The following is a 12,704-nucleotide window of genomic DNA, read 5'->3' on the forward strand; positions in this document are numbered from 1 at the left end:
TCTGACTAAAATGGTCCGAAATGGACAACGGTCTTTCAATTTGCTGCTAACTTTAACCAAAATGGTTCTGTTCTCCCTTTCCCAATCCACGAAGACTTGCATGCTGCAGCAGCAGAAGGCATAGTCATTTGGCTCCGAAATTAGGAAACCCAACACCAGCTCTTTCGTCTTGGCGTCCAGCCACCAGAAGATAGTTCTCGGTGTGTCAGGCTATTCTTAGAAGAGTTAAACAATGTGATTAGACAGCGGCAGTCTGGTCGTGGGAGCCTGTGTTTCCTCCAAGACAATGAAAGTGAACACAAACGTGTGTGTTTCTCGGGATGAAGGTGAACAGAACTCATGACATTCCCAGAATGGCATGTGCGCAAAACACTACTATAGAGGAAACCTTCTTCAGAAGTGCTGGGCACGGACTTTACTCTGGGAATTGTGGTTGCACGCCAAACACTTTCCCCCCTTTAAAAAATCTCAACTATCACTTGGACAGGCTTTGAAGCAGCCCCTCCCTTGCATAAGAAAGTGCTACTCTTAAGGATACAAAAGGTGGACATAATATAAAAAGAAAACCCAGGGTGGATTCCTAAGCCCAGCTTTGTAACTGAGATGACAGGTGTGCATGCCAGTGAATGAAATGCTGGCTCAGGCACCTGTGCTGCCCCACTTCCTATACTTCAGGCAGACTCTGAGCCCCTTAAATAAAAGGTTTTAATGAAAATGGGCGACCAGTGGCACTCTAGGTGTTGTTGGGCTACAACTCCCTTTGTCTTTGACTAATGGCCAAGCTGGCAGGGGTTTATGGGAATTGGAGTCTGGCGACAAGGTCCTTTCCTGCACTACTGGATGCTACCATTTCAGCTCTTGAACTTGAACAAAGCAGCTCCTCTGCTTTACACGTGTCCTTCACTCAGAGGACAATGCCTGCATGGGCAACTGAACTCAGAGAAACCACAAGAATGGAAGGCAATCTAAAAATGTAACCTCCCCATTCTCTGGTTAAGAATTGGGTCACTTCTGCACTGATTTCTTAGGAAAGTGACCTAGAGACAAAGTGACCTCCCTTTGTGGGCTTTCTTCCAGGAAACAGAAAAACACCAGCCAGCACAGGAAGCAGGTCCCAGGCCAAGTGGTATGTGGCACAGATGTTTATTCAGTGATAGGACATGGTTAGACGTACCCAAAACAGTTACGATACAAAAGATTCAGAAGGGTGGCTGCTATAAGGATGCACTAGACTTCATTACTTTTCGCTGTAGTCAGTATTTCACTGTAGTTACTTGCAAAGACAAGTTAGAAAAACTAGACTTTTGAGGCATGTATGTAGTGCTCCTCACTGCAACATAATTACTGCATTTAAAAACTAGGTGAATGTAAACGAGCTGAGCAGAGATGTGCACAAAAGGTCACAGACCTCAAGTTAAGTCACCCATCTTTATGCCTTCAGTCATTCCTCGCAGCTCCATTACTTATGCAGTTGTTTTAGAATCACATCCACAGCTTCTGCAAGGTTGTTCACATAACCATCAGCCTTCACTTCTGGGTGGTGCTCATCACAAGGCCTGGGGTAGAGACAAAAGACAGAATGGATGATGTCTTTCAACCAGGTGCATATACATAAATGGTGAGCAACACAGTCTCAGGATTTGTGAACCAGATTTCCCAGGGCTTTTAAAGCCATCAGTAATTCAGCACCCAGTTCACTAATGAGTTGGTGTCTATGCAACTTTATATAAACAGAATTCCATGTCATTAAACAAGGATGAATAAAAGGTTTGGAGATCTTCCAGCTCTGAAGTGGGGAATCTGTGACCCTCAATTGGACTCCAATTCCCACCAGCTCTAGCCAGCATGGCCAATGGTCAGGGATGATGAGAGCCCAACAATATCTGAAGAGCCACAAGTTTCCTAAATCTGTTAGACCATTTCAATAATGAACATAATATTTATGTAGCAATGCCCCCAAATACAACCTTCATTTGCAGTTTAGTTTAGATGACTTGTTTCTGGGTCTACAACAAAGTTTGTTTAATCATGTCCTGTCAACTTCGTAGCAGTTTAGTTGTCGCATCTTGGACTAAAGGCCAGATCTCTCATTACTGTTCCTTATTTTTTTGCTGATTCACACGCCTCTGTATCTCTTTCCCCAGATATCAGATGTATATTTTGGCTGTGGTGTCTGCAGCAAGAGTATTGGGCCTCATCCAAGATGGGAATTAGAGCTGGATGCATGTCCAGGGACACTGACTGGGTCCTGTGGGGATGTCAGGGACAGTCATGAGAACACAGTCGTGCAAATAGCTTTAGTCGTTCTCCAACTCCTCTTTTCAACCGTGTAAAAGGCACAACTATATTTACTGAAGGGTATTTCCTCAATCTGTGAACAAATGTTTGCCAGAAGATGTGTGCAGGTTACAGCACCCACTTGTAATATGTGTCAGAACATGAAATATATTTCAGTTCCTGAGGTGAGAACTCCTAAGGCCTTGTTCCTCTGATCATATTTCTGAAGTCCTCTTACTTTATTGAGAGAATTAAATTCCTTACAAAGCCCCTGAGGACTATCCTTCATTGGTAATCTATAAAAATACCAGCCCACAGAAGATTAGAAATGCTGATATCAAGCTTTGCTGAAGAAGAAAAAAATGGAATGTTCCAAAGAGGATTCTTCTGAGTGTGTTTGCCAAGGAAAGATGAAGCTACATGAAGAAGTCTCCATCTTTTCTTCACTGCATTATAATGCCTGAGGTAAAAATTAGAGCCTTGTTGCCTAATTTGTCTCTGTGCTACGATCAGCCATGTATCTGTGCATTTAACAGCTTACATTCAGGTAAGAGATTACTGTGGGAAGCAGGGACTCATGTAATACCATAGCAGAATCATTTGAGAAGAGGAATTCTCATTCTTCATATATTATGGAAGTTGCTGCAGCAGCATTGCTTGAGTTCCCACCTCACACAAGTAGAACGCTCAGATGGTCTGGTCAAAATAAATAAAACCAGGGCTTCAAAACTTTTAGGGTATCCTTCAAAGATACAAGACCACAAGCCTGCTGTATTCAGTTGCCTCCCAACTTGTGGAAGATTTAAAAAATGGGCATGGGTAGGGTAGGGTTACTGCACTTGCCCTCAGTGACTTATTTCATGTTGCAACTTCTCTCTTTTGTAATGCCTGAAGAGGGCTTATGTGGCACCCTAATTTTGTAATGTTTTGCAGTTTCAGGGGCTCCAGCTCTTATCCCCTTAGCTTTACTGGCCACAAAGTCTTCCTTGCTCCATGCCGTGTAAGGAAACATAGATTTTATGATTTCTGTATGTACAATTTTGTAATAGGAATTTTTTTAATAGAAAGAAAAGAAACACTGATGTGGAGATGACCCCTCTACAAAATGGAAACACACACATATGCAGACACTTTGTGCGTGCATCAGATACACATATGTTTAGATCAGAGATGGGGAACATGTGCTGTCAGACTCCAACTCCCATCAGCCCCAGCCAGCAAAGATAATGGCCTGGCACTATGGGATTTATAGGCAAACAACATCTGGAGGCTTATAGGTTCCCCATCCTACGTTTAGATGGAGAATGTGACTCACCATGGTGTCCCTCTGCCTTAACAGCAGTAATTTCACAGTTGGGATGTTGTAGCAAATAGTCATAACCTAATACCTTTTAACCTTGAGCTCAGAAAATTTTATTATTGTTGATACATAGGCCCATCTGGTAATCTGTTGTTTGTTTTGCAGTTTCCTTTGTAGAGCTCAAAAATAAAGTCCAGTGTGCAAAGGAATGTGTTTTCTTTCCTTTTTCTGCACATCAGGGTTTAGAGAGCTGCCAGAACCTCACCAGCAAATGACAAGAACAAATGGTTCCCATGCCAACTGATTTAAAAAAAAAAAAATTCAATGGGAAGAAAATTGTTGCTGCCATATTGAAACATTTGTTTTCGTTCACAGCGTGAGACGAATTCAAAGACATGGCTGTTTTATTTTGAATACCTTTCAGATTAAATCCCCAACACCATATTTCTTTACCAAAGTCATTTTTATACTACATACAAGCTACGCACCAAAGCCTTCTGATGTGGAAACTTGGTAGACCAGCAAATTCAAATATACGAATGGAAGAAAACATTACCCTTAAGCTGGATAATTGAAGTTGCAAGTGGGCTTCAAGAGCATAAATTGGTGAAGTACAGGAAGAGTGGGGAACCTCCAGATATTGTTGGACTCCAGGAGCCCCAGCCAGCATGCCCAATGGGCAGCGGCGTAGCATGGGTTGTCAGCACCCGGGGCAAGGCAAGTAATTTGTGCCCCCTAACCCGTGGATTTTAGTAGGGGCAGAGAGCTGCGAGTGCGAGCGCCCCCCAGATGTTGCGCCCGGTGCGGCCGGCCCCCCTGCACCCCCACGCTACACCACTGCCAATGGGTCAGGGATGATGGGAGTTGGAATTCAGCAGCATCTGGAAGGCAACCATTTCCCCATCCCTGAACTGCCACCCCATCCCTTATGAAAGGGAACAAAGTAGGAATATTTACAAATGGAAATTACCCAACCATAGCAACAAAATATTAGTTAGCCCACTGGTGCTCAGTTGGTGGTTCATGAACATCAGCTGGTGCAGTATATTATCACCAGACGTGGTAAAAAAGATTAAGAGATGTGGCCTCAAATGCATATTTGAGTTAAAGGTTGGATCTGAAAGTGTTGAAGATTGCTGATTTGTCCATGTTGGGAATGGCAATAAGGGAAATATATGTTGTACTCTTTCATTTGAAAACCAATAGCTGTGCCAAAGTTTTAAATACTGTATGCCATAACAACAACAACAACAACAACAACAACAACAACAACAACAACAACAACAAACAACATCCCAGTCCACTTTATCAGCTATATCACCAGTTGGATCAAGAATGGAGTTTTGAGGTAAACCAGCTACTTTATGGCATATCAGGGAATTTTCAAATACATTTATTTTCATACTGTGTAAAGTACCCAAGGCTCCCTTTATATGACCATGACAATCCCATGGTAATGGCTAAGGGCAATTTTCCTCATTTACTTTTAGATTATTTTGTAATATTTGTGCTATTCTGAGCTATTTAGCTGTCAGGGAGACGCCCAGCAGAGAGGAATCTCCAGAGAAGGAAGAATTGGCTGCACCTGAGTCTCCAAGAAGTAGGAGGCGGAGCAAGCGATTAGAGCAGAGGCGGGCCAGCAGGAGGCAGGGGAGGACGTGGCGTATATTTGGCCTTGGGAGGGGTCAGAAGCCAGTCGAGTCAACTGACTCCAACGGCGAAGGATGAATTGCGGAAGCTTGGACTGCTGTAAGCCTGTTGTTGAGAAATAAACCTCAGCTACTGAAAGTGCCAGCATTCTGTCTTGTGTGGGACAAGCACTAAACCTGACACTAGCTAAAGGAAAAGTAATTGTTTGTTCCATTAGAGACATTTTCAGAGGGGGCTTATATCTTCATAGTCAGGACCAAGAAGTAAACTTCATTTACAGGCTCTACATTCTTCCTAAAGCAGAATAATTTAAATTGCTAAAAGGTACGCCTCTATTTCTTGGATAACAGCCAAAAACCTTCTGACAAACAAGTCTGCAGAAAATATCTGTGTAAATGCAACCTTGGACAAAGGGTAATTCTGACAAACAAGTCTGCAGAAAGTAACTGTAAAGGCAATCTTGGACAAAGAGAAATTCAGTTGTTAATTCTTCTGAGATAATTTGCTGTATTCTGGATTCGCTAAGAATGTCATCACATGTAAAAACCCTATGGCCAGTTTGCACAATTCTATGGTAATGTCACTTTTCAATAGACTGAATAAGTTTACTTCAGGAAAACAGAAATGGGTCTGCAGGAGAGCTATTTCATGAGTAAAGAATGGGGCCTTGGTTTTTTAATGATGTAGGGAGAAATATGAAGATAGGGATGCATCACACTTTCATAAGAAATACATCAAGGTAGCATACAACAGAATAACAAAATACATTAAAGCAGGATATAACATGTCAATAAAAAATGGTTGCTTAAAAAAAAATCAAATTCCAAAGGTCTGTCAGAACAGTGCAGTTTTTTTAAAAAAATGTCTGAAAGAAATCAGGGATGTCTCCAATCTTTCACACTGCAGGCTCATTGCCTGGCAAATACTGACTGAACATCAGGGACCACCAAAAGTGTACCACCAGATGATCTCAGTAATATGAATATACAGGAAATATTTTGTGTGTGTGTTGTACTCTTATAAGGCATGCCCAGCACAGAGGTGCATGTACAATCCTACTTTGGCTATTAATGCCCTGCGTAAATTCAGGAAGTACAGCTCACTTTCACATGCTGTATCATGAAAGCCAATAATGTTTGTTTCAATCTGCTCTTGACATTCTAAAGTGACTGATGGGAGTGGTATTATCCTGTACAACCCACAGAGTTTCCTTATCCACAAGTAAAAGTAAAGGTAAAGGGGCCCCTGACCAGTCGTGGCTGACTTTGGGGTTGCGACACTCATCTCACTTTATTGGCCGAGGGAGCCAGCGTACAGCTTCCGGGTCATGTGGCCAGCATGACTAAGCTGCTTCTGGCGAACCAGAGCAGCGCACGGAAACACCATTCACCTTCCCGTCGGAGCGGTACCTATTTATCTACTTGCACTTTAACGTGCTTTTGGACTACTAGGTTGGCAGGAGCAGGGACCGAGCAACGGGAACTCACCCTGTCGCAGGGATTCGAACCGCCGACCTTCTGATCGGCAAGCCCTAGGCTCTGTGGTTTAACCCACAGCGCCACCCGCGTCCCTTCACAAGTACTTGCACATAAATCCACAAGTACTTGCACATAAATTTCTTATTTTTTCATACTCTCCCCTCCCCTGTATAAATGCCCAGGTTTTACTCACTCACTCCAAGTTGGAGTCAAGGTAAGAACCCCACTGTTCAAATGTATAAATACACGGACATCTCCTAACATTACTGGTTTGTTGAATGTCCCTGCACTTTTAATCTGTATAAAGGTTGGGAGCAGACAGGTAAAAACAATAAAGACAGAATGAAACCAAAAGAAGGGCAGATGTATACTGCAACAAGAGTGCATGCAATGGCTAATGATAGCTAGCTTTTTTGGCTGCCATGTTGATGAAGGCCCCAGAGAGCATTAGCATTAAAAGCTGATAAAAACACAGCTACTGCAGCGATAAAGGCCATATAAATAGGAATTTGTTTATGCATGGAGGGCATGGGCCAGGGTGGATCCATATGTGTGTTAACTAGAATCTGTTAAAATCCTGGTGCATTCAAGCAACTCTTGGCAGATTTGTTATTACATTCACGTGCCTACAGAGTACATTAACACACCACATAGATGCAGTTTATGCTGGACAGACTATGCAGCTGGAAAGCAGGCTTCTCCCACAAACCACCAGAAGAGCAACGTAATTTATTTCCTTCATAAATAGAGAAAGTGAAGAAATGTCAGGAAACTGCAGTCTCGAGCTCTCTTTTTCTGTTGCCATCTCCCTCCATACCCCTGGGCAAGGCAGCATGCTCACATGTAGAGGAGCCGACCAAAGACAGTAGGCTTTAAGTTAAGAGACCCGTGAGAGGCTTTCCTTTCTCCTGTTAACACATACAGAGCGGATCAAGCTTCCCTCTTCCTTCAGCCTGACTTCGACAAGACACATCCCTGCAACTCCATCTGAATCTTTCACCACACACCCGGCGACGTGAACGAGGTGGGTTGGGCTTTGAGCCACTGCACATGTGTGCTGAAGAGGGCTCTGGGAAGGGCTGGCACGAAGCCTAGTGGAGAGTATTGACTTATAACCATGTTCCAGCTCCTTTGTTGTGGCTTCCAGTTGACAGAGGACTTTTAACAACATGGCTAAATCGTTAAGAATCTGGCTCTGGTGCATCCCTGATGAACATTAAAACGTTAATAATGTTGAGATAAAGATCACTGGGGAAGGTTTCTTGCTCAACTTGCTTGTATATAAAATAAAAATGTGAAGTGTAGCATGATTTTTTTTTAAATAAAAGTCATTCTGTTGTTTGGGAGCCCAGCCAGTTTCCTGTAGCAATTGAGAACCTCAGTTATTCCAAAGCTGTCCCATGTGCTCTAGAGTAAATACACATAACTTCGCAGGGCGAGAGCAAGGTAAACAGCAAACTATCTGGTTCCTATCCTCCTGTCACATGTTAGTGTCTTTATTACTAAGGCTGCAGTCCTATGCATACTTTGGAATAAGTCCCATTGAACTGTAATAATAATAATAATAATAATAATAATAATAATAATAATAATTTATTATTTGTACCCCGCCCATCTGGCTGGGTTTCCCCAGCCACTCTGAGCGGCTTCCAACAAAGATGAAAGATACACTAAAATGTCACATATTAAAAACTTCCCTGAACAGGGCTGCCTTCAGATGTCTTCTGAATGTCAGGTAGATGTTTATCGCTTTGACATCTGATGGGAGAGCGTTCCACAGGGCGGGCGCCACTACCGAGAAGGCCCTCTGCCTGGTTCCCTGTAACTTGGCCTCTCGCAGTGAGGGAACCGCCAGAAGGCCCTCCGAGCTGGACCTCAGTGTCCGGGCAGAATGATGGAGGTGGAGACGCTCCTTCAGATATACTGGACCGAGGCCGTTTAGGGCTTTAAAGGTCAGCACCAACTGTGTGGAGCTTACTTCTGAGTAAACACGCACAGGACGAGGCTGTCCATCACGCTACTTGACTATATTTAAGTTTCAAGTCTTTTTGTCTTTTCAATGTCTCCCAAGATCTGGTTGTGCATTTTAAAGAAAGAAAGAAAAGAAATAAGGTGCAATACAAAGTAAAGACAAACTGTATTTGTGGAACTAAGTCCTTGAAGAACGGCAGGGTTGGCAAATATGCATGCATTTGTGGCCATAGAAAGAAGGGAGGGTGGAGCCTTGCCCCAAGTATTCCATTCCTGATAATGCTCATGAGCAGCCAAGGAAGGAACATTACATATAAAAGGCTGGGACAAGAATGAGGTCACAAGGAAAGAAAGAAAAACGTCAAAGGAACCAGCAATGAGAAAGCAGTCATTAGTTAATTAATAGTTAAGTGATCAAACATTAATCGTTACGTGATTAAACATTAATAATTTTATAGACAGTAGATTTCCAATGCTTAGGAAGTTGTTTCTAGGATACTTCTTCTAGTCTTAAAGGGTAATATAGTCAGCCTTTTGGGAGGGAATAATTATTGCTGAAACTAATATTCAAATGGAATTCCTAGCAGATTTTACAGATTTCAATCTTCTGTTTACATACATTATGTGCAATAATTGTCAGAGACCCTGGGCAGCGCTTAAAGGTACATGAGGCTGCCACCTTGCTGAAGTGAAACAGTTTTGTGTCTGCTCAGTGACTCCCTGGGAACCACATAAAATACAAAGTGGGAATTTCTTAAGCCATGTGTATTTGATGGTATTTCTTTATCATGCATCTCCACATCAGTGTAAATTTCATAGACCTTAGATCTGAGCAGATGCACATAGAACAAGATGGGGGGGGGGAGTAGAGGATGAAATGATGTGCTTGCGCATGCACAGATGTGCATGGTGCATGCTTCATATGCAAATATAAAAATATTAATAATATTGTTTTTAAAAAGGGTTTTAGACAATGACATGTTGCTGTCAGCCACAAGAGCCTCATGAACTGAATTGCCATTTGCTAGCTTTTGCATGGTTCTATAACCAGGAGTCCCATGCCTTCTCTACTGGCATGCTAATGTTATATATTGCTTATGGACCTGGTAGCTTCCAAATTACAGAGAAAAGCTGTTTAGTCCATTCATCCATTTTGACAGGAGAAGCTCTTGCCAGCTGCTTAGGCCAACCTTCCAAATGTGCATTTCAGAGAGGAAGATCAGAAAGTCTGCCTAGCTGGAATGAAACAAGGAAGGCTATAATACCATCTAATAGGCTTTGTCTACCCTTTGGGATGATTCCTGAAATCTGTCACTTCATCTTAAGCAACAAATTATTTGCGTTTAGGGATACGATTTTCTTATTTATTGATTTTCTCCCATTTGCCGATTCTTTTTGGTTTCTAAATCCTCTTCATACTATTAATCTAATTTGAATATGAGATACAGTTGGGGGTAGAGATGTTGAAAACACATAAATGATAAAATCAATACATTACAGTTAAATGGGACTCTGGGCTTTGGGTGTGAATGTAAAGATGCTGGTGGAAATCAAAGTGTTCCCATGCTGAGTTGGCTGGGAAGACTGTAATCAGAGGATTTGTATGTCTTACATATGGGTGCACTGAGCATTGCTGTTCTTTGTGTATAGCACAGCTGTTTTCAATAAAACTGCATCTCCATTATCCCCCTCTAACGGCAAATGTTCAAATGTCAACCCCTCTTGCCAGTTTACTGAAAAAAAACAGGGAAATAGATTGTCACTGTGTTGTTAAAATTCAAGGGTAATATCCCTCTGTCTTCTTAGTTTTATTACCAATGAACAAGATTATTCCTGCCTTCGCCATGTGACCCTATTCAGACAGAAACAATTTAAGAACACCAAAGAGGAACTTTCCCAGTAGGTACACAGAAAGTATATACTTTGAAGCTTCCAGGCCTAACGCCAAACAAACAGCACCTTAAATATACCTACAGAATTAACAGATAACAGACAAAGGACACAAATAACTCACTGGACTTTAAAAAAGCTAATTTCTAGTTCTTTGCCAAGCTAGCTAGAATGCTGTAGAACTCCCAGTTCGCATTGTGGATCATAACAACCAGACTACAGGTATGTGCATTAAAACTGCTAAGGGGATGAAGATGGGGATAGAAAAGGAAGACTGTTTTGGTCATTTCATTCTGGGATACATACAATGGAGGCTGGCCCACTAGGACAAGTAGGGCACTGTCCCACCAACCTCAGACTCTAACTTACAGACCTGTGGAAAGGATAGCAAAAATATGTAGTTTGTATAGTACATTGAACATTCAAAAGCATGATAGTAATGCCACCACCACCACCATCATCATCAAATGCTGATTTGACAACCGTATCCAATAATATGGCAATCATTTGGGATTTGATGCTGGATAAAAAGGTCAACCTGGCATGGATTACAGAAACCTTTCTGGATAAATCAGGGGTCCCCACTCTGACTCACTTTTCTTCTGTGTAGTATCAATGGGAGACTAAGAGGGGTGTGTATGTGGTTGCTTTTAAATAGAGACCAGGCTTGGCGATATTAATACACAAATATTCTGAAGACACACACTTAAAAATAGGAGAGTTTCTCTCAAAGGTGCAAACATATTTGGGCGGACTGTTGTCATACACACACACACACACACACACACAAATGCCAAAAAGAGAGATCTGGACTGAATAATTCAGACCAGCATTACCACACATCAGAAAATCCTAGTTTTAATCTCACCTCTGCCATGAACTCTCTAGGTGGCCATTCTGGTTCATCTGCAATATGAAGGATCATAATACTGACTTTCCCTGTGAGGAGCACAACTAGAAAATGAACGTGAAACCCATGAAAACTTGAACTTGCTATACAAGTATTAAGCACAGTAATTATGAAGTTTGTTGCAACAAAGTATTGCAGCAGAAGGCTCTGAACTAACAGAAATTAAACAATTGAGACGTTCTGATTTATCACCCACACTTTCATTGCTTTAAAACCTTTCAGAAATAAGAGGTTAAAAATGTAAGATTTGAAAAATTGAACTTGATTTTATTACTGTGGCTGGAGGATCACACAACTTTGGCAATCTCATTATACTGCCATGTAGACACAGAATCCCTTTTCTTTCTTTTTTCTTTGCTAATGAGCAGGAATGATAGGCCAGTAAAATCTCTTCTACCCTTGCCCTCCCTTCTGCTGGTTCTCTCTCTGACCTCTTCCTCTCCTCCTTTTCATTTTTTTTAATTATAGGGCTGACTCCTGTGCATACCCAAGCTGTGCTGAGCACTTTCTTCAGTTGCTCCCATTTTACACACTTCTAATGTTGCAGTAAAATTTAACTACTGACACTTCGCCACTGATGAGGATGAGATAATATGATGCCATTGCTCACTAGACAGAAAAGCTGTTCATCCAAAGACAGGTCAAGAGGAGGGGAAATATCAAAGGCCCAAAAGACAGAACGAAGCATCCAGCTGCCCATCAAATTTAAGAGAACCGGGTATCTAAATTCCCGTTCGTCAGTTTGTAACACTTAATTTAAAATGCGTTGGCAGATAGGTTTCAGTGCCAAATAGCCAAAGGAAAAGTAAGACTGCAAAAATCTCATAGTTGTAGAATTACTTTTGACTTACAAAAGAAATTTGGCCTGGATGCATTATCTTTACAGATGATTTGCTGGACAGGCACAGCTGAAATCATACTCAATAGCTGGGATTTGGGAAGGGAAAGAGTAGAAAGATGTAGTTCTGGCCAGCAGGACTAGCGGGTCACCAGCAGGGGTGTCTTTAGCAGATGCGGTGCTGGGGTGCAAATATCCGACCAGTGCCCCCAAATTACCATGGATGGGGGGTCGTGAAGCTGCGCACTGCCAGCCATCGGGGAGGGCGCAACTCTCCCCCATGCCACTGTGGGAGAGCAATCCCCGCAGAGTCTTGGAAGGGAAGCTGCACCCCGCCAACCATATGGCTGGCAGGTCCACAGCTTCCCTCCCAACCCTCCACAGGAGGAG

General features: G+C 42.3%; 1 protein-coding gene across 1 annotated transcript in view; it reads right to left on the bottom strand.

The window, feature by feature from the left end:
• Positions 1 to 1,127: 1,127 nt before the first annotated feature.
• Positions 1,128 to 12,704, bottom strand: part of LHPP (phospholysine phosphohistidine inorganic pyrophosphate phosphatase) — a 115,503-nt gene continuing 103,926 nt past the window's right edge. The window contains exon 7 of the mRNA XM_053388953.1: positions 1,128 to 1,556. Within this exon, the coding sequence (XP_053244928.1) occupies positions 1,460 to 1,556 (97 nt within the window). The 3' untranslated portion in view covers positions 1,128 to 1,459. The remainder of the gene's footprint in view (positions 1,557 to 12,704) is intronic.

Source organism: Podarcis raffonei, chromosome 5 (assembly GCF_027172205.1).
Source record: "Podarcis raffonei isolate rPodRaf1 chromosome 5, rPodRaf1.pri, whole genome shotgun sequence".
NCBI classification, from domain to species: Eukaryota; Metazoa; Chordata; class Lepidosauria; order Squamata; family Lacertidae; genus Podarcis; species Podarcis raffonei.